This window comes from Pleurodeles waltl, chromosome 5 (genome assembly GCF_031143425.1).
Source record: "Pleurodeles waltl isolate 20211129_DDA chromosome 5, aPleWal1.hap1.20221129, whole genome shotgun sequence".
Taxonomy (NCBI): domain Eukaryota; kingdom Metazoa; phylum Chordata; class Amphibia; order Caudata; family Salamandridae; genus Pleurodeles; species Pleurodeles waltl.
In genome coordinates this window covers 1,419,735,941-1,419,759,186 of record NC_090444.1, presented here as the reverse complement: position 1 = coordinate 1,419,759,186, position 23,246 = coordinate 1,419,735,941, and the positions used below count along the sequence as shown (strand labels likewise).

General features: G+C 45.3%; 1 protein-coding gene across 7 annotated transcripts in view; it reads left to right on the top strand.

Moving 5' to 3' along the window:
• Window positions 1-23,246, top strand: part of RIMS1 (regulating synaptic membrane exocytosis 1) — a 2,255,956-nt gene that overhangs the window by 1,360,983 nt on the left and 871,727 nt on the right. For 4 of the 7 annotated variants that reach the window (XM_069235695.1, XM_069235694.1, XM_069235701.1 and 1 more), the window contains one exon: window positions 20,298-20,451. In XM_069235695.1, coding sequence (XP_069091796.1) covers window positions 20,298-20,451 — 154 coding nt within the window. Of the gene's footprint in view, window positions 1-20,297; window positions 20,452-20,599; window positions 20,672-23,246 lie in introns of all 7 variants that reach the window. The other 3 variants (XM_069235698.1, XM_069235697.1, XM_069235696.1) reach the window with 1 other exon arrangement.

Here is a 23,246-nt window from a genome sequence, read left to right as displayed (position 1 = left end):
TCAAATGCTCTCATATTAGAAGCCCTCTTCCCCCCTTCTCTCCTCACATTTATGGCCAAGACCTCCAGAGGAGCGATGTACTGATATGGAATCATAAATTCCAAGGCATCAGAGGGGGTCACAATTGATGTGCAGGTAGATAACCTCTTTTCAAGTGCAGACAGGCATTCAAGAATTAAATCCAATTTAGTGCCCAAAATAAACTTGGCATAAAAGTTGTCCAACAATGATTCCATCAAGTCAGTTCCTTTATCGGACCCAGGTTGAGCCTTGGAAGATTGTGAAGTGCTCACATGTGGGAGCTTGGACTTTTCACTTACCTCCACCCTCTTCCATTTCCCTGGAGCAGTCTCAGCCTGGTTGTTGGGGCCACCAAAATATCAGGTTCCAAAGGAACTTAAGGTGTAGAGGGTATCGGAAATGATATTGTGACCACCGCAGGGTGTAGGCAACCTGAAGCATTAGGTTCCAATATTGGAGTTTCTTCCCCCCTTACAGCTACAGCAGGAGGAAAACACAGCTCAGCTGGTGAAACTAGAGTGGTGGAGGATGAGAGAGATAATCGACATTCCGCCAGTTCTATCTCTTTACTAGTAACACCCACCGCACACTCTAAAAAGCCATCCACGGTCATAGTGGAGGGAGTATGGGATTTGACAGAACTGGAGGGCACATTCCATTTTCCCATTGCCACACTGATTGAAAGTGCAAGTTATCTTGAATAGGTTCTTGGAAAGCTCAAACAAATCGTATAGCTGTAAGATGAGCACAAATTGGTTAGCACAGCCTCGTCTGGGCTTTGACGGGCAAAGATGGGCCCGATCTTGGTCTGATCTTCATCAAGGCACATGCTGGGTATGTCCAGCGTCACTGTGATGAAAATGCCTTTAAGCAAACAATAGCGTTCGCCCCTCCTAGCACAGGGCAGAATAGTCCTGGTGCTGTCTGGACAGGGAGTCCCCACATTGCCGAATACCCCAGCAGCCCACGCCACAGTGATGAAAAAGTGCTTGATGCACAACAACAGCATTGGTCCCGGGGGCGGAATAGTCCTGCTGTTTTCTGGGACAGAGAGTACCCGCAGTGCCAGCTCCCCTGGCGTCCTCATTTAATCCAGAGTCTCCTTAAAAATTCAAGCATTGTTGATGGTACTGCCAGAAGATGTCCCTTTCAGACCCTCAGGATGACTTTGTGTGGTGTATGGGGTTAGGAGATCTTGAGACATGATTCAGCAGGCTGGTACTATTGTGCCTTCATGCACCTGAGGGCTATCAAGGAAGAGGAGACCAAGTTATTATTGGTTGAGGCTTGGATACAGGGAAACTCCCACGTAGACTCCTTCTCCTTATTGTAAGTTATCTTCCAGTGACATCAGTAGAACCCCACAGTGCCTCAAAAGATGATACTGAGCTTTCCAGTTCCTTGTTTGGCACTGCACAGATCAAGGCCTTAGCTAGTGGTGCTGAAACGTCTTTTTGCAACAATCTGGACTACTCTTCGAGAAGGAAGTCCATTCCTGCAAATCTGACTGCTCCGACTGAGACACCCTACAACATTGCGTATCCACAGGCTCTGGCCCCACAGCCTAAAGCTAAGATGCCATCCCCCATTTGGTCAGCCCTTCTTTGGCACTGATCTTGAAGTAGATAACAATGCTCCCATGGAACGGACTCTGGCACTGGCCAAAGAGTTGATAGAGAAAAACATCATCCAAAGAAGAAGGTAAGGCAAACTTTAACAATGAAACACCATGGTAGCCTGCCCACCCGGCCTAAAGTTTTTCCCAATTGGAGGAGACTTGGTTTAGATTCAATTGTCTTGACTCAGGGGAATAGAGTTTATGGCTCATCTCCTGCCATCTTACAGTACTGATTCTGGTGTATATTTCCTGTTGGGGTATTCTTGTGGCCTACAGACTTCACCACAAAGGGACATTTCCTGTTCTCCTTGCTTTATAGGAGATTTTATCTTTCCCAAAAGTTGGTTATAAGTTGGAACTAACTTTGCAATCTACAGATGTGAGGAAGAGAAGTGCAACTTTCTGATGGAAATCTTGTGTTCCTTCACAAGCTCTACTAAGTTATTGCTTCTGTTCCACAATACTGTACTAGACTGTATAATGGGAGCAAGGGAAAAACACTTTTTGGGCCCAGCAGCACACAGACAGATTGAGAGATACCAAAGACTTGCTCTGGCTGAACTGAATATTTTATCCTCTTACCTATCACCAGAGAGACTAGTTGTTCAGATATAGGCCCTCATTACAACCCTGGCGGTTGGTGGAGAAGTGGCGGGAATACCGCCAACAGGCCAGCAGTAAATAAAATAAAATTACAAGCAGGGTGGTGACCACCATGCCAAATCGCCACTTCTCCACTCTGACCGCCAGGGTGGTAACGACCGCTGGGCTGGAGACTTCGGTTTCCACCCTGGCGGCCGTCACTACACCGCCAGCGGTATCACGACCCTGCATACCGCCATGGATTTCGTGGGGTTCTGTACTGCCACAAAATCCATGGCAGTAGGCACTATCAGTGCCAGGGAATTCCTTCCCTGGCACTGCTAGGGGTCTCACCCACCCGCTCCCCAGAGTCCTCCCCCTAAACCCACAACCCCTTACCTCCCCCAAAGGTGGCAGGACCCCCCTCCCCACACTCCCCAAACATTGACACACACACACACCCCCCCTACATGCACACTCACACAACTACTACACATACACGTACACATACACACACACATCCACACAGACATAAACACACACATTTCCCATACACACACCACAACCCCGCATGCATACATGCACTCACACCCCCCCTCTACACACTCACACCCACACCCCCATGCATGCACACAACACCCAACAGCCCCCCACCTCCCTCCCCTAACGGACAATCACCTTACCTGGTCCGGTGATCCTCCGGGAGGGAACGGGATCCATGTGGGCTGCTCCGCCACCAGCACCCTGTCACCAGAACACCGCCACACCGAATCCTGGGACGTGATTTGGTGGGCGGTGTTCTGATGATGTGGAGGTGGAGCAGCCTCCACTTCACCGCCGACCACCAGTATGGCTGCTGGCGGCTCTCCATCTGGAAAAGGGCAGAGGGCTGCCAGCAGTCATAATACGCTGTGCGGAAAACCACCTGCACTGGCGTTCTTCAGCACAGCAGTCTTGAAAAAAGACTGCCGAGGTCCAAATCAGGCCCATTGTCTTCTAAGCAGAATCAAAACGTCTTCCCTATGGCTCCCCCAAATAGGGAAACCAAGATTCCCTATTGACCTGATGCATTGACCAGCCCCCTGCCTTGGGCGTACTTGCGACAAGACGTCCAACCTGTCAAGGGCCTTGAGGACGTGCCTCCAGTGCCTTGAGGCACCCACCTCATCTCTCTGCCTCTCTCTCTTTTTCACCTTGTTCTCTCTCTCACTCTGTTACTTTTGTGCCATTTATCCTGCTCTTTATGCTTTATCTCTCGCCTTTTGTGCCTTTTCTCTGACACTTTCAGTTACTTTTGTGTCACCTCTCTCATTCTTTGTGCATTTTCTCTCACTTCTTTGCCTTTTCTCTTACTCTTTCTGCAACTTTTTTGTGCCTTTTCTCTCATCACTCCTTGGACTTTCGTGCCACTTCTATCACTCTTTGTGTCTTTTCTCTCTCCCTTCTTGCATTTTCTCTATTTTGTTCTACTAATTTATTGTGCCATTTCATTTGCTCTTTTTGCCTTTTCTTGTCCTTTGTGCCCTTTTTCTTGCTATTTTCCTAGCTCTTTTCCTAACCTTTGCCATCCCTCACTTTTTGTGATCTTTGCATTATTTATCTCCTTCTTGTCTCCGTGCTCCCTTCCCATGCCCCTTTCCAACCCTATGTTCTTCCTGTCCCCTGCTCCTTAACTCTTCATTGCTCTTTTCTCCTTCCCTGCTGTTACGCTCTTCTTCATCCCTGCACAGCCCCCACTGCTCTCCTCCCTCTCACAAGACCTTCTTAATGACTGCCACAATGCAGACCAACGCATTAAGGAGATGCGTATTCTGCCCCTCCTGGACTTACCTGGGACCAGTCCTCTGCCCAGTCAAGGCGGTTCGGCTTCAGCACCTCGAGGCATCTAATTCACCTTTCTCCCTCTCTCTCCCTATCGCGCTCTATTTCATCCTATTCTCTCTCACTGTTTTTATGATACTTTCATGTGCCTTTTCTCTCACTCTTTTTCTTTTTCCACTCTTTGTGCTATTTCTCTTGGTCTTTGCTGTGTTCCCCGCTCTTTGTGCTGGGCCACGTTCCTCAATCTTTGTTTATCTATGTTCTTTTCTTGTCCATTCCTGTCCCCCCTTTCTTGCCCTCTCTTTACCCCTCCCTCCTTGCGCCACTCCTTACCTGTTCCTCGTGCCTCTCTCCTTCCCTGCTGTTGCACTCCTCCTAAGCCCCATGCACCACCTCCTGCACTCCTTTCCTCTTTCACGACCTACTTAATGGTAGCTGCAGTGCAGACACACCTGTGCTTAAGGCAAGCCATCTGAGCCCATCCACGCTGGGGACAGCCCAGGGCTTGAAACCCTGGCCCTCCCATAATCCACCACTACCCCTCTGCGAAACGTTTGCCTGCTGCCTCATCTGCTTCATCTGCAGCACTGCTCCCTCGGCTACAACCAAGAACCTGCCCACAACACCCAACCATGCACATACTCAATTACCTACCAACAAACACACTTGCACCTTTCTGACACAAATATCATGCATGCTTCTTAACACCTTCCCATTGAGCAAGCACTTCACTGAGGTCTGGAACCTGCTGGACAACAATTCCCAGGACCTCCTGTTCCTCACAGAAACATGGCTGATCTCAGCTTCAGTGTGGACATTGCTACCGCCTAGCCTGCTGGAAACAAGATCACCAAGCAAGACCACCAAAACAGGCCCACAGAAGGAACCGCCATCATCTACCAAGACACCTTCAAATGTACCGCCTCCTCTGAAGCCGGAACAAACTACATGGAGCACCTCAACCTTAAATTACAAGTCACAGCAAACTTCTTGGGTGGAACCCTAGTCTACCGCTCCTCGGGCCCCAGAGTAAACTTCACTAGCAACATAACAGACTTCATTGCCTCCTATCCTTGAATCCACAGCATTTGTCTTCCTAGGAGACCTCTGATTCCCATCTAGAAACTGGACCAACCCCGAATCAACCACTCTTTTTGACAGGCTTGTGAACGTGTCACAGAGCGTAACCACATTGCCAGACACATCCTAGATCCCGTCTTCACATTTTTCAACAAAATAAAAAGCAACACACCAAGACCAGTCACCTGGATAGGCCACTCCATAGTCACTTTTACAATCAACATCCATCAAAACAGAAGAATCCCCACAGCAGGACCAGCACTCCCATTCTGGAACAGCCTGACAGTGGCGGATTGTATGGTAGTCCTCCACCAGAACGAACTGGAACCCATGGGCCTTCTGGCACTCAACATTAAAAAGTTCAACAAGTGGATCACCAACGGCACCAACACCCTGGCCCCCAAGAAACAAAGCCGCACAGCATAAAGTAGAACACAAGCCAGCGGGTACACGGGAGAGCTCAGAATGACCAAGTGACACTGAAAACAGTTAGAACAGAAATGGAGAAACAGCAAAATGGGCCTTGAAAAACTATCTGATGAAGACGCTTGAGGAACCATAAGATTGGCAAAGTTACAGGCACACAGTGTCACTAGAGATATTACCTCCTCGTCCTTTAGGCAGCTGTTGTGTAGGAGGTGCACTATACATATACCCAACGAGGTAGCTCTTACTAATTAGCCAGTAGAAAGTACTCAAGTTAAGTAGATATTATGCACAAAACAGTGGCCTCTTCTTGCATTAATACGCAGAGCAGGATTCAATCTGGCATGATGCTCATTTCACAGAAATCGAACCTTCAACGAGAAGCACTTACAGATATAAAAAAAGCAGGTGCCCAAGTTCATTCTTCACTTCTGTAAAGTACTAATTATCTTAATTTCCTGTGCATGGTCATGGCAAAGCAAGAGTTTTTTTCCAGAGATGCGTTCTTGATGCAAAGGAATATGATCACATCTCCACCAAACAGAGAAGTACTCCATGATTGGTGTGGGGTAGAGTGGGTACAGGGGGTAGGCAAGGCCGTGCGGCAAATCACTGCACTGCCTTTGGCCATGCGTGGCATGGGGTTCGGAGGTTATAGTGGGCTGGCTGAATGGCTGTGCGCGTTGATGATTGGATTAATGTAAAGTAGTTAAATTACTTTACGGTAATAAAACCGTAGTAATTCACTGAAAAATACAAAAGTTACACGGACATTATAGTTAGGAAATAGATTTTTTTTTTTTACGTTGAAATTCACATAAAAAAACAAAGATTACAGGGACGTTATAGTTGCCCCTACCCAGACCTAAACCCTAAAATATCCTTACAAACCAATATCCTTACCCCGCTCCCAAACATACCCTAATCACCCTATACCTAGTCCCACCCTAGGGTGGGACTAGGTATAGTCCCACCCTAGGTAATATATATATATATATATATATATATATATATATATATATATATATTACCACGAGGTAGTTATAGTTAGGACCATGTTTCCATAGAGAAAGTGTATTTTGACTTGCCTATATCTTTGGCACAGTTTGACGAATCTTCCCAAATTTTTTGCAGTGATTCTTGTTGCACATGGAAAGTTTTAGGGTGATCCATAAAGTGGAGGCCGAGAAAAATAGAGCGTGAAAAAAGTTGCATTTCCCATGTTAATTCCCATAGGACCTTTAGACACGTCTACAGCCCGAACCGCTGGATGGGATTACACCAAATTTGGTAGAAAGCTAGCTTTCATAACGTAGTTCACGCTTTTGCCTATTTGGTGTTAATCTATTCGGTAGTTTTTTAGATATTAAAGGGAAAATGAATTTGTATATCTGTGGTGGTGACTTCGCAAATAACTTACGAAAATTTGCGAATTTTTGCAAAAATGCATGAGAAAAGGAGCGTTGCAATTGGCTGACCGCAACCTGGCTAGAAAATTCCACCAGCCATTTTATTTCACGGGACACGGTACCCTGACCTTATGGGTGTGATATACGTGTATTTTAGAGGCAAAATATAGGTTTAAAAGATTATTATTTTTACAAATATTCACAAATTATTCACAAAATATTTGCAAATTTGATAAAATTTTAAAGAAAAACTACAGACTCATTCATACACTAATTCATTCACTCATACAGGCACTCAGAGACTCAGTCCCCCACTCAGACACTCATAGACTCACACACCCACTTTCAGACCCCTCCAGACACTCACACATCCACTGACAGAGGCAGGTCCCATGGCCAACCTGCGCTGCGCAGGGCCACAGGCAGTGCATGGTGCCGGTTGGGTGGTTATAAATGCTTGGCTGAAAGGCCTGGCTGAAGGACAGTCCTTGCAACCAATTGGCCTTGTGCGGCGGGTGGTGGAATAACATATAGTAATTAGAATTACTTTATGTTAAAAAACATAGAAATTCACTAAAAAAAGCAAAGGTTACAGGGGCAAAATAGTTAGGTTCTGAATTTACTCGTACGAAACAATAGAAATTCAGCAGTTATAGTTAGATATCTTTCAGGTAACTATAATTCGTGCCCTAAGGTAACTATAACTCACGCCTTTGCCATGAACATCTAAGCACTCCACATATTATATCATTGATGAGATTTTGCATGGCATGCTATCACTGCAACATTTGTAATATAATTATTGATAAGAAAACTGTTCATGGCAAGGGCGCGAGTTATAGTTACCTTAGGGCTCTGTGGCCAACCCCTATACGACGGTGAGAGTTTTTCTAGACCTTGATAAATTATATACTTAGAAAAAGATATTGTAGGAAAAATTGAAAAGAAAAATGTATTTGTCAAGTAAACAGAGTGCGATTACATTTTGGCATATAGTTTAAATATTTGAATTTGAAACGTAATTAGAGCAAGAACGTGACTACTGACACACCTAGACTTCTAACCTTCAACCTTCTGGGTGAGGGCTTGAGAGCTTAACCTCTAGGCCACAGATGACTCTTTGCTATGAAGTTTCCGGACATACATATGACTTTCAATATTTTGATGGCAAAACGAAGTAAATGTTCCATCACTAGGAATGTTTTTCACTCTAAACACTGGTAAATAAATAGACACACTGCATGAGATACCAGGATTTGAATCTTCAACTTACTGAGTGACAGTCCAATAGGTTTACCAGTGGGCCAGAAGTGACTCTTTTTTATTTTCAAAACATAATTATAATATTTAAACCAAACATCTTGCTAGAGTGACAGTTTCAAGTTATTGTATGGAGAGGCCATTTCAATTACAATCTCTCTTTCTCTCTCTCTTGCATCCTACTACGGAATGGAGGAGAGAGTAAAAAGGCCCTGCAGTCCTAGCCGGCTCCCCACATCCTGCAGGAGCTGGCATTGCTCTCTCTGAACCAGGGAGCTGTTTTAAAATTGCAGCACCCTGCTTGCCAATGTTTACATCCGTTTTCCTGCATGTATATTCGCATGCCGGGATATAGATGAAAACTATACTTTCTGCAAGCAGGAGCTGTTTAACAGCTCCTGCTTGCAAAAAAGCAGAGTTATGTTTGCTGTTAGCTCTCACCAAGCAAAAGCAAACAGCTACCTCCCGAGGGGGGACACCTCAGGAGGTAGCAGGAGCCAGCCTGGGGGGGGGGGGGGGTGACGGTCTCCAGGGCCATAAATGGTTCTACACGGGGGCTGTGAGGCCCCCCTCCATTGTAGTACTTAGACCCAGGGAGGTGGTGGTCTCTGGGGAGGTGGCGGTTCCCAGGGTGGCATGGTAGAGGGCGTACAGACCCACCTACATTACTGGAATATGTTTTGCCCCTGGGAGGTGGCGGACGTTTAGGATGATTTGCCATGAGGAGGTGGTGATCTGCGGGACGTTGGGTGAACCCAGAGGGCCCACCTGCATACATACTTTTAAGTGCCCAAGGATATTCAAGAATATTCGAGGCTATGCAAAAAAAATGTAAAAATCATTCACAGACTCATTTATATACTAATTCATTCACTCATACATGCACTCAGAGACTCATGCGTCCACTCACACACCCACTCAGACACTCGTGCATCCTCTCAGACCCATTGATAGACTCACACACCCACTTTCAGACCCACTCACAGATACAGGGCCTGTGGCCAACCCCTGGTGTGCACGGCCAAGGGCCCTGTGCGGTGCAGGGTTGAGTGGTTATAAGGGCTTAGCTCCAGGGCCTGGCTGCAGGCCAGGCCCTACTGCCTTTCCCCGTAATGCACGACCAAAGGTTTTTAAACAATAAATAATTGTAATTACTATTCGTTAATCCAGCTACTGATGCGCACAGGCAAAGGCCGTGCGTGGCAGTAGATGAATTAACGTATAGTAATTTAAATGACTTTACATTAAAAAAACATAGAAATTCACTGAAAAAACAAAGGTTACAGGGACGTTATAGTAAGGTTCTGAATGTACATGTACAAAACAATAGAAATTCAGCAGTTGTAGTTAAAGTTATTTCAAGTAACTATAACTCGCGCCCTAAGGAAACTATAACCTGTGCCTTTGCTATGCACAGGTAATTACTCCACATATTATATAATTGATGACATCTTCTATGGCATCTTTGATATTATCACTTCAACATTTGCAATAAAATGGCAAGGGCACGAGTTATAGTTACCTTAAGGCGCAAGTTATAGTTACTTGAAATAACTCAGTTTGAATGTTTCGAGTGGCTTATGCCTCGATTCGGCTTTGTCTGCGTTCTATTTCCCTATTTTGCTTACAGTGTATAGTTAATATGACATTTTTCAACAAAGAGTTGAGGACATATGGTGTTGGGCATGTAGGCGATGGTTAGTTCAATCACCATTTAAAGCACATCACAGGCTATACAGCACACCATTTTCATGTTTAACAGGATATTTGTAAACATTTTTTATTACTCGTCACATACTAGTCTTGTTGGGTGAGGGGTATAGGTCGGTGTGTTTGTGTACAACATCATCGTAGCTGTTGGAAAATGGTCCTATTTGAATGGTCACCCCAAACCTTTTGCTTTCCTCCTCCTCTTTTTCTGACCTCCTTTTTGTTGGCTTTAGGACTCTGGACACTTTACCACTGTTGACGAGTGGTAAAGTGTATGTGCTCTCTCACCTAAACATAGTACATTGGTTCCAACCCAATTGGCATATTTCATTTACCTATAAGTCCCTAGTAAATCGCACTACTTGTGCCCAGGACCTGTACATTAAATGATACTAGTAGGCCTGCAGCACTTATTGTGCCACCCACATAAGTAGACCCTTAACCATGTCTCAGGCCTGCCATTGCAAGGCCTGTGTGTGCAATTTCACTGCTGCTTTGACTTGGAACTTAGAACTATTTGCCAAGCCTTAAACTCCACATTTTCTGCATATAAGTCACCACTCAAGTAGACCCTCTGTAACCCATAAGGCAGGGTGCTATGTAAGTAAAAGGCAGGGCATGTACTTATGTGTTTTACATGTCCTGAGAGTGAAAAACTCACCTGTTCGTTTTTCACAACTGTGAGGCCTGCTCCTCTCATAGAGTAGCATTAGAACTGCCTTCCTATACTTTTGAGTGGTAGATTCTTATCTGGAAGGAGTAGCCCTGTCATGCCAGAATGGTAATAAGAAATCCTACTTACTGGTGAAGTTGGAACTATTACTATTTTAGAAATTCCACTTTTGGAAAGTGGGCATTTTTCTGCACTCACTGCCTTCTGTGCCTTACAGCCTGTCTCCAATCCACATCTGGTCTGTGCTGGTTGACAGCTCCCCTTGTGCATTCTACCCAGACTCATTGACATCTGCATACATCTGCATACTGAATGGGTCTTCCTGGACAGGAAGGGTGGTAGGGCTCTCTCTTACACTTCAAAGGCCAATGGTCTGCCCTCAGACAAAGGACTGATAACTCTCCACAGGGATCCTGGCAGACAGGACTGGGCTGAAAGGGGAACGTGTGCACTTCAAAACCACCCTTTGAAGTTTCCCCCACTTCAGAGGCACTTTTGGGTATATATACTGGGTCTCTGACCCCACCAGATCAGACACTTCTGGATCTACACCTGGACTCTGTCAGAGGGACTGCCTAGCTGCCCAAAGGACTCATCTGACTGCTTTGCTGAGAAGGACTGCTGCCCTGCTTGTTGCCCTGATGCCTGCTGACCTCTAACTCTGCTGGAAGAAGGCTGCCGTTCCTACAAGTGCTCTCCAAGGGCTTGGATTGAGCTTGCCTCCTGTTCTAAAGTATCCGGTGCCACAAAGACTTCACTCCAGAGAAGAAAATCCCTGTGCGTCGGAAAATCGACACAACTGTTGCAGAAACCGATGTAGTGCCTGCCTCGTGGCTTAAAATTTGCTGCATCGCCTACCGGATTGGTGGAGCAGCTACTCCTTTTTACCGGCGCATCAAGGATTTTCAGCACATCGACCAGGGGTGTCAAAATATCCCTTCATCTCAGTGAGGAACCAAGGCTGCGCCCTTGGAAATGGACTCATCATCTTGCAGCGTGGAAAGAAACAACGCATCGTCTGTGCCGTGCCAGAAAATCTGAAGCTGCGCCTTATTTTTCAACATATCTCCTCCTCTGCACCCTCCCCCCAATGCAAAGTTATTTTTGACGCATCCCAGGTACTGTGTATTACAAAGATACAACCACTGATATTTAAGGATTGAGACTATTTTAAACCTTTAAAAAGCGATATCTCAACTTATGCATATTGGATTTTTGTCATTTTGAGCTTATGTTATTCAGATATAAATATTATCCATTTTTCCAAACCTGTGTGGTGTATTTTTGTGGTGTTTTCACTGTGTTACTGTATGAGTTATTGCACAAATTCTTTACACATTGCCATCTAAGTTAAGCCTGCCTGGTCTGTGCCAAGCTACCAGAGGGTGAGCACAGGATAATTTGGGTTGTGTTGTGACTGACTCTGACTAGGATTGTGGTCCCTACTTGGACAAGAGTGTATACCTCTGTCAACTAGAGGCCCCATTTCTAACAGTAGCCAATTCCATAATGTAATTGTCATAGAGTGGGATAGGCCTTTTACTGCAATCTAATTTTTCATGTACAAAGTCACAAACGTCAGCTCAGCCTCCATGGCATTATAACCCTTTGATTCTTAAAATGTTAATTAGGTCACTCAGAGGACTGTTCACATGTGTGGCTTTACTCTTGGGGCCTTTTCAGCAGACATGGGCATATTTTAATTACATTTCCAAAATCCAAGAATTTTGCATCCTAAGAACTAACTTCTTTAAGGTGCATAAAGTTTCACTGGATACCATGGAGAGATTACATTGCTCAGTGAATCTCTTGTCAAGAGATATTTTCTGCTTTAAAAAAGTAATGTAAGATAGTGGAAAACCGCCTTTGATGCTAGAAGGGTAATTTCTTTAGAAATTCTTGTATTTCAAAATTATGTTTCATTTTATTAAAGTGATCACCGTTTGTTTCAGGAGAGGGAGTTAAGGGAGCTTTACTATAAACTATAACATCCTGCTGTCTGTTGAGACAACCATGGTTTCAATCTCCTACGCAACTTCAAGGTCGAAGATGTAAAGTTAGATCATTCTGTAAAATGTCTGTGTTTTTATTTTGCTTCCCTGCTCCTTTAAGGAAAAATGTAATCCATAAAGTATGACTTATAACTGTATTGGAGGGGGGGGGGGGTGGCTGACCACCAAGATGGTGGATGCATAAAATCTCAGTGCTCCTGTGCCCCCTTTTGAAACCTCATTGGGCTCTCAAAGTCACCCATGAGTGTCCCCCTAATGCCTAAACTACATATGGGTGACTAGACAGCCACAAAGGCCTGATGGAGACAGTGAGCACAAAGGCCAGCCACATGGTGGGACCAATGGCCTGAACATCTGCTACCTCCGGCAGCAGCAGGGTACCCTAGCCTGGGTGCTGCTACAGCAGAGACTCACCAGGATTCGCCTCCTCAACTGATGGTATAAAAGCCTCCCCAGACGAGAACAGCTGACCTGAACCACAGTGATTAGGAGGAGCGAGGCGCAGATGCCCCAGCAAACCATGGAGCCTCCCCAGCCAAGGGTGGGCCTCTGATGTGAATGTGGTGCTGCTGCATAACGAAATAAGCTCCCTCAGTGGCAGAAAGTATATTTGTGTTGGTGAATCTGGACACTCAGGTGAGCTGTGGGGGCCTGCAGTCGGCCTTAGACACAGGCTATGAACTAAAAATAATATTACAGGGCTGTTGGGGCCACTTGTGCTGATGGTGTAGTGAAGAAGGCCCTATGGCCTTGATCAGATTGCACCTTTTCGAACATCGGCACCACCCGTTTTGGGCACACTAGAGGCCATTCCAGCTTTCCCTTTTATATCACCGGCTACCTTCTCAATGGGCAATGAGTGTGGAGAAGATGCTGACAGGCAATAGACCCTGCATACGATCCACTGCTGGCGACAAACATCTAAATTGTGTTGGCTGATCTCCCGGCTCCTGGAGCGTGGTCCTGTGGCACTTGTGTTTCCTTCTCCCGGGATCACCTGTGTCGGTGATAGCCCAAAGCTATCAGATGGTCACACATACCGGTATTTCCCTTGGCTGCGGGGACTCTGCAGTGGCGGCACCGGCTGCTTGGGCTTTGAAGATCGTCCGGGCCAATACCTGTGCTACCAGCACCTACCTGTTGAAAGCAAGAGATATTGACAGACTCAAAAGCACTCAACTTCTGCATGGCCTCCAAAAGCAGTGGGAAAAGGACTAACATCGAGCCCTATTCAGATGAGCTTAGGTTCATTTTAGAACAGACCTCCCTGATGCAGGGAAGGGCCACACCACAACTACCCTCTGCTTTACTGGTGATCAGCCCTTGGTCCCCACGCTACATCTCTCTTATTGTGTGTGGGTTGCACATCAATGCCTTCCCCATGAAATAAGTCCTTTGGTAGAAATAATTGACAGGATGTACTCCCCATGCTAGCTGCACCTACCCACCGCTACAAACTAACGGGGACCAACTATTGGGCAATGCTGAGGACACCCATTGGGTGACTGGATTTGCTAATAGCAGTGTCAGGAGCCCTTGACACCTAATTCTGCATGTGCCACCGACCCAGACAGAGACCCCTTTTCTCTGCCTCGCTTTCAAGTGCGAGCCATCGATGTAAACACCATTGTCTGGAGACTTTTGGGTCCAGCGGAGTTCACAGGGGGGTTTTGCAGGTGACAGGGAACATAAAGAGGATGCTGCAAAATATCTCTCCTCTCCAGAAAGTCAAATTATGGGGGATCAGCCTCCACAATGGGCTGCATCAAGTCTACGTCAGAGAAAAAGACACTCCAGGGACTGGCGAGGTCGGAGAGTTCTCCGACACAAACTCCAGAGGACTATGTCCCTCTGACTAGTGAACCCCTACAGATGGACAAACTAGATATAATTCTTCAAGAAATCTGTGAGGGATCGCTTGAACAATGGCTGGGGGCCCTGACAAAAGATATGATCCTGCTCAAAGATGACTGGCGTAAACTGTCTGAAAAGGTTAGAACCGATGAAAAGACTATTGACACACTAACGCCTGGCCAGGCAGAACACAAGGCCCAACCTATGTAATTGTGTAGACAGGTTGAGCAACTCCAGGACTGGATGGATGATGCCGAATGGAAGTCCTGCAGCAATAATGTGTGGATAGAGGATGTCTTGGAAAGCTCTGAGGGACCTCACCTCACCCAGTTCATTGAGATATGATTCGACACAGTGGTGGCTCCTCAGGATTGTCCAACTTCTTCCTAGTGGAACGGGCTTACATAGTTCTCGCCAGTAAACCCAATCCAGGTACGTCTACACCCCATGGTGGCCAAGATGCTGAAGTTCAGGGACTGAGATGTGTTACTCCGCACCGCATACGAAAAGGCACCTATCCTTCTACAAAATGCCACAATTTCCCTGTTCCTGGGTTACACGATTTCAGTGCAACGCAGGCGTACCACCTTTCAAGAGGGCATGAAATACACACAGCTGGCATTAAGTACGCACTGTTCTTTCCAGCTAAACTGAAAATACTCCACGATCAGCTCTCAATTTTTTGAAGTGCCTGAAGAGTCAAGGAACCGGCTTGAACAGCACTTCTCAGATTCACAGCGGCAGCATCCATTGCGACCAAAACCACCTAAAGCACAGTGATCCCCACATCCTTCCCCTGAGGGGCTAAGCTTAAGGCCATCCCAGAATCAGCCCCCTCACACCAACAAGCCCTGGAGGTCTAGTGTGCTGTGATCTGGTCGGCGCACTCCTTGCTCCACACTAAAGAAATCATCAGCTCCAGCTCCCCGATGGCAGTGTCTTTGACTCTGAATTAGCCAGCAATATGGCGATGTTTTCCATGATAACACTTCAGATGACACATTACCTGCTGGGCTGAAGGTTGTACATACAATCTATGGTGATGAGGATGGGGGACATACTCTATACCAAAGAGACTTGGACCTTTACTGGTTACTTAGACTTAATTAATAGTCCTGGAATCTGTAGATTATACTCCATGATACGGGAGGGAGAGCTAGAAGTGAGATCTACTGCTTCTTTATTTTCCACTGAACAGAACCAGGGGGTCATGGGTCTGGATGGCTGGAACTAACAAAACATCCATACCAGCTACTTCTTTCCTACATTGAGACTTAATACCACACACCTCCATAAACGAAGGCAACTGTTTTATAATGTTTGAAATGTTTTGGGTGTATACAATGTTTGGTCCACTGCTTGTTTACCTCTGGACCTTGAAGTTACATTTGGGAAATACTTTTTGTTCCATTGTCACCTACTTTATCACCTGAAAGTGGAGTATTGGAGAGTGGTGGTTGAGGTGGGCAAAATGAGGGGAACCTGGAAAAGAGTATATAAGGTAGGATGACAGTCATACATGATGCTTATGATATTGTTACTTGTAATGTGCAGAAACTGGGAATCATCTACAAGTGACATAGGGTACTAGTACAACCGAATAGGTGTTAAGCACACATGGTGTTCTTACAGGAAACGCACATAAACATCCACGAGGCTCAGAAAATTGCTAAAAAATTGTGCGGCTGTCTCACACTTCCTACTCTTCCTTCACACGAGGTGCTGCTATCTGGCTTCGTGCCGGGATCCCATTTAATTTTCTAGAGTCAAGGATAGATGCCCAGGAGTTTATGTGCCCCTACAAGAAGCCCTGGGTGGGGCGCCAATCGTTCTGGGATGTATTGATGCACCTAACACAGATCAGGATAGTTATTTTACACAACTTTCTTCTCTCCTAGCAGACTGGACCATGGATCCTTGGGTGTTGGGTGGAGATTTTAATGCAGTTCTTGATATTGACCTTGAAAGATCTCATCCCTTTTCCCAAACACAGCACTAATCAGGGAAGCCAGGGCATTAAGGCTATGGCCAGAAGGTTGGGGTTTACTAGATGTATGGCACCACCATCATGTAATGGAAAGGGAATATTATTTTTACTCCCCACCCCACACCTGCTTCACTCACACCTCAAGAGGTTCCGTTGCCCTAAACCTCTACAACCTAACATCCCTGCTGCCACCTACCTTGGGAAGACACTCTGGGAGGCATTCAAGGTAGTGATTTGGGGCACATCATTAAGTGCAGTGGTGAGAGCCACAAGAGAGGTAGAACAACAACAAACACATGTTGAGGATAAGCTGGGCCTATTAGAAAAGGCTGTACTCATGACCCAGATGCAGTTAGAGAGCTGCAGGAGGCCTGCATAGAATGCACTGATTTCTTTGAGCACCTACGCATAACAGACTACAACACCTGTGCACAGAGAACTCATTAAGTCACAGCGCCAGCCTGGGGACTGGTCGAAATGCAGTCAGAGATTAATTAAGCCTTTCGGGACTTATACACCAATTTATACACCACCTGGCATCCCCAGAACCCACAGATATTCTCGCTTATTCACATCAGGTGGAACTGCCTAGGGTGACAGAGGAAGACAGGGAGTCCCTGGTGCATCCATAAAAACAGGGGAAATCCGAGAAGCCATCAAAGAACTTGCTCAGAATATAACTCTGGGCTCCGATGGGCTCCCTGTCGAGTTGTATTCTACGTTTGCAACTTGTTTGATCCCCCAATTGGAGAGTTTCTACAACTATTCATTGGTTGAAGGTAGACTCCCATCTACCACTAGAGAGGCACTGGGGACCTCTCTCTTAAATCCTGGAAAGGCGTCCACTGAATTTACTTCCTGTAGACCATTGTCTATTTTAAACACAGAGTACAAGATATTGATAAAATACTAGCCTGCCAGGTGCTCCCTCTGCTACCATGATTGATACACTCCAATCAGAATGGCTTAGTGCTACGGCACAGTACCTCAGTGAATATCCATCGGCTCTTCAGTGTAATGGAGGCCGTTAGGGACTGTTATCCATATGCTGGATGTTCATCCCTGGATGTCAAACAACCTTATGATACTCTGGGGAGGGACTTCATGCTAAAAGCATTAGCCTTCTTTGGAGTTCCTCCGGCATATGTCAAATGGGTTAATCTATTTTACTCACTGCCCACAGCCAGGGCTTGGGCAGGCCTTCACATGTCAAGTGCATATCAGGTATCATGTGGAACCTGACAAGGCTGTCCCTTATCCCCACTTTTATCCTGACTAGCAATTGAACCCCTAGCCCATATGCAACATAACTCCAAAGCTTGGGGGAATTCCCATGCATCGCATGCTTCACTCAATCTCATTATACATGGAAGACATGGTTTTCTATCTGCTGGATCTCTGGAAGGATTTGGGAGACATTACACGAGCACTAGCCACTTTTGGATGACTTTCTGGTCATGCACGTTCCCTTTCACACCAGGTTCAGTGGGCCCCACCCTGTAGTTTGGAAACACAGATTTATAGGATTCTCCTCACACCTTCCGCTATTTGGGAGTTAATATCTACTGTGCCACCCAAGGTATTCTTGAAGACAGTCTTACACAAACAATAAATTCCTTTAAAGGATAAATCGCCTTCTGGACTACACTACCCTTGTCCACAGCGAGCCGTCTTTCCTTGGCAAAAATGGTCATGTTACCACAGCTCTTATATAATTTCATAAATCTTCCAGTGGTAGTCATAGTGTGGATGTTTATGTTACTATGGGACTTACCTGTAGACCGTGATTTCGCTGGGTCAGTTTAGCTAAATTACAGCTCCCCACAAGTGCAGGAGGCATGGGAGGGCTCCAGACTTTAAAGCTTACTGGCTGGTGGGGCAGCTGCAACCGCTGGCCTATCAGTTAGCTAGCCACAATCTAATGGAGATAGGATTTATGACAGTGCAGGTGAATCAGTGCCAAGTGCATGAACTAGTCTTTCCTGGTGTGACCCCACCACCAACCACATTTATTGGAGTCTCACAGTCAGATATACCACTCCTGTCCTAACGTATACACTGAACGTCCCTCTCCGTGGTCTTCCCACTCCCTCAGGTACCCTGACGGCACAACGGTTGAGCGCTTGGGAACGGAGTGCAGAGCTGACCGTGGGCTCGTTATTTCAAGATAGTATGATTATGTCCCATACTGGCTTTACCCATACACATGAAATTCCTGAGACCTTGTTCTTAACCATCCCTAGTTTGAACCACTATATCCGTCAGCACTGGTCCCCAGATGGGATGGAACCAGCCACACACAAATATTTACAAATATAACACACCATGGGACAAAGCAGGCATCTTGTGCATTGGCTTTACCACCAAACCATGGCACCTTAAGGTCTTCATCACCCCCTTAAACTTAAATGGGGAACAGATATGATTTATCAGATAAGGACTGGGCCTGTATACTAGAATACCTTAAAAAGGTCTCTTGCAATGCGAGGTCTAAGTTCATACAATTCCCTGTTTTACACACAGTCTAACACCGCACAGACTTAATATCACTTTTCCCACTGCCTCCTCTGTGTGTTCAAGATGTCAAGTTTTGGTTGCTGATCTCCTCCATTTGCTCTAGTCCTGCCCTGCAATATTGCGGGCATAGCCACAGCTCTGCAGGCGATCTCCAGGCAATTATCAATGAAACACACCTGCACAATGTCTACTAGGTCAGCACTATAGGCCCAAGGGCTCCCTGACCACAATAAGGTTTGCTAATCTAACCTTGCTACTGTCTAAACGGGCTGTGCGCAACCTTGGAAATCCCTAAGGTCCCCTGGAGTTGAACGCTGGGGAACAGAAGTTGAATGCTAGGGACTGGCAGAAAACTAGGCTATCCGTAGGGAAGAATACAGAGGATTTCGCAAAACACCTATTTTGCTTCAATGGGTTGCCATCTTGGAAAGATTTAAGGCATTAGAAATAGCCACTGGTGAAGGCGATTAGACTGTAGGCCCGATCCTGCTTACATGCCACAGGCCCACTTTGTACCCCTCTTGATGCATATGCCGCACCCAATTATTCGCCCACTACAACTGCTCCATTGTACTTTACCTACTGTATACTAGGTGACACATATGGATTGATGGGGGAGGGATGGGAAGAAAAGGTTTCGTAGCCACAGTGCTTAAATGTGAATTCTCCAAACTAATAGTGAATCCTAACCTAAGTTGACTAGAGGCAGATTGTGGAAGTACTGGGATATCTGGCAAATCCACCTTTATGCGAAATAGTACCTAAAGTCCAGTTTTAGCCCCAACCTTTTAACTAGTTTAAGTGAAGAGAATTCCCCCAAAGGGGACGCGTTCAAAAACGTCATCTGGCCGTAATCATGTGGCAGAATGTAAGGAGAAAGGAAATCAAAGTAATTTTTTTCAACTTGAGAGCTACCAGCAAATACTTTGCAATGTTTTTCCAGCCAGCAAATTGGAGGATTTGCTGCTTTGTGGCAGTAAACCATATTTTCAGTGCTTATCCTTGCTTAAACATACCTATTTTATGCAAATTAGATGATATTGCAGTTTCATTTTGTCTTTCTGTCAACTTGTTTTAATGGCTTTGTAGTTCACGATGTTTTTGACATGTAGTAACAAGGCATAATTTTTTGTTTTTCAAGGCAGAGCATTGATTTTGATTAAAAAACTGTACCTCGGTCAGACTGTTTTTATTTACTCCAGTTTCATAACGTGACGCAACACTTTGGAATAAATGAACAATATAGGCAAACCAACTGTTCCTAGTTGAGTGTATCGTTATCATAGGAGCAGAAATGTAATCAAAGCCTGGTATGTTTTTTCCCTAGATCCTCATTGAGTTAGAAACAGCACTTTTAGATGATGAATCACATTGGTATAAACTTCAGACGCACGATGAATCCTCACTACCTCTGCCTCAGCCATCACCATTCATGCCAAGGAGATATGCCCATGGAGAAAACTCGAACAAAAAATTACAAAGTGAGTACACATTACCATTATTCTCAACCTATATCTATGACAACATTTGAATGATACTGTTTCGTTTGTGCACATTTGAAAATTTATTTCTTTATACTATGTGAAATGACCAGATGTATGGCTATCTATTTGCCTTACTGTTGTACAGGATCTCAGCGAATCAATGATAGTGACATCTCAGATTTTGATGTTGAGGATGGTATTGGAGTAGTTCCTCCAGGTGCGTGGGTGAATAGCATGGCCCTTTCCCTCTGTGCTTTTGCATTTTTTAACTATCATTTTCTGGACGCGCAGGATGTTCATTTTTAGAAACCTAACATACTATTTGGGAAATCGAATACATTATTCAGTGGGTGCCTCCAAATTACAGATCATGGACATTTCCAATTGAACATGCCTGCTAAAATCAAAGTCCAGATGATGCACCTAACTAATTTGTTGCTAAAGTATGTGCACTGTAACTTCACAATAACTGTAGGTTTCGAAGGTTTCGTTCTTTTTTTCGAAGACTGACCATACTTATTTTGCATTTTTAAATCCATTGCTTTGCTTGTTTCCTGCTTGAGAGCTTATGATGTAGACATTCAGAAACATTTGTTAGTGCATGGTAGAAGTTGATGGAGCATGCTGCATGCTATACTGACAATGTCCGTTTTTTCTTTTTTTTTAAAAGGTACAGTAAAGTATTTATACTATGAAAGAGTGTAGAAAAGCAGAAAGGAAGAAGAAAAGCAAAATCAACCCTGCTCCAATTATTTTCATATTTAAATTCACCAGGCGAGCAAAGGCAAACACTTTCTTAAATAGTATGTTTTGCAATAGTGTTAAGGTGAAAGTAGTGGCATACCCTAGGCATTAACTACACCTACATTTTTTAAAATGCTTCTAAATCAGAGTAGAGTATTTAGGATATGATGCGGTAACTCAATGAGTATAGATAAGAAGCAATTTAAGGGGATACATACATACTTTATTCTTTTTACCATACTTAATGACTCCCTAACTCACCACATTTCTTTTTTTGTCATTGAAATTTACAATGTATGCATAATTTGGCTGCTTTATTGACACCATGATAGTGGCGCCCTAAATGTAAATACAACTTCTACATTAAATTACCCTTCAACCCCTAACCTTCATTAGAAGGAGTACTTCCGACATATTCTGCCTTCTGTCAGGGGTATATAGCCCTTAACTTTAATTTTGAATAGAATCTATCCTGCTCGGATAGTCTCCACTTCCCGGACCACTTGCCTTTTGGAGGGCGTAAATTAGGGGTGGAGCTGGCTGCACCATCTCACCAGGCACGCCCTGTTTTGTTTGTCTCCCGTGTACTTTATTTTTCACAGTGACAATATACTTGCCAGTTTCCCTTTGGAAGTCTCAAGCCAGATTGAGGCTGCCAGTCCACCTTGTGGAAAGATCTCTTGTTTTTTCTTTCCTTCCAATACAGTGTAGGCTATGCTGGTGGCCAAGGATGTCAGGCATGGTTATTGGTATGGTGCTGAGCACTGTGAAGTCATATCTCTGCAAGCCAAGTGGTCATGGTTGATGGCAGGCGGCTTCTTCGGCACGTGGTATGGACAAGGGTACTCTGAAGCCTTGTCTCAGCTGTGCTTGGACCTGTATTATTGTTTGTCTGTTGAATATGACCTGCAACTGCTGCTGAAAATCTGTAGAGGTTTGACTAGGCAGTGGTAGTTGGTCTCAGTCCCACTTATGTTCCTTCACGAGGCAGTGCTGCTTCCCTAATCTTAATTGGTTTTCTGGGCTGCCTCCATCTCAAAGGTGTGGCTCTCGCTCATGATGATGCTATTTCTATATAGTTGTGCAGAACTGATGCAGAAGGTCATCCTCTCTACAATCTGTGCTAGAAGTTGGGGAAGGTATAGGTGCTGAGTTCCATTCACACTATGTCAAAGAACCAATTTGGTGTGGTGTTGGCTCATGTTATCATTGGCGATCTGATACATCAATTCTGTGGGAAGTTATAGGTGGAGATTCTAAGCCCAGCAAGTTAATGCATTCTCTTTTTGTTACTACAGACACTTCCAGTGGCAGTAAGAACAACTAGTTCACCTCCAGTGGTTACAGTTGTCTTCAGTAGGTGTACACCATTATGTCTTCAGGGAGGCTTAACATGTGTCTTTGTCAGACCACTTGGTGCTTTGTATTGTGGCTCAGGGGTATATGGTGGAACTTAAGGAACATCCCTCATGACAAGCAAATCAAACCGAAAAACTTCTTGGAAGATGCTCTCAACATCTTGCTTGAAGATATTCTCGACTGGACAGCCGGGAGCACAGGTAAAGAGCTGATCCCAAACAGAGGAATATAGGTGAAAAACAGAGACCAATCAAAGGCTTTCTCTCTTTAAAAGATAGTTGCGATCACTCATCCTGTGGTGGGAAGTGTCACTTGTTCCCAGGAATCCCTTAGCAATGAAAATCAGTGCCTGTGCCACTGGCTCCGTGTCACAGCTTTGAAGCTGAAAGGGTAGGGCTGCAGCATGAGGGTCTCTCTGGGGCTGCAGCAGGAGGAATGCAAAAGTATTTCTCAGCTAGGTGGGCTTACACTCACCACTGTGTGTCTTTTCAGACTTTGGGGGTCATTCTGACCTCGGCGGTAAAAGCCGCTTACCGCCGGTCAGAAGGCCGCCACAATACCGCCGCGGCCGCGGTCAACCGCCACGGACATTCTGACCCACAACTGCAAAACCTCCGAAAATCCGCCCTCCACCGCAGTTCGCCACATCAGCGGCCAGCGGTAAACTGGAGAAGACCAAACCTCCACCG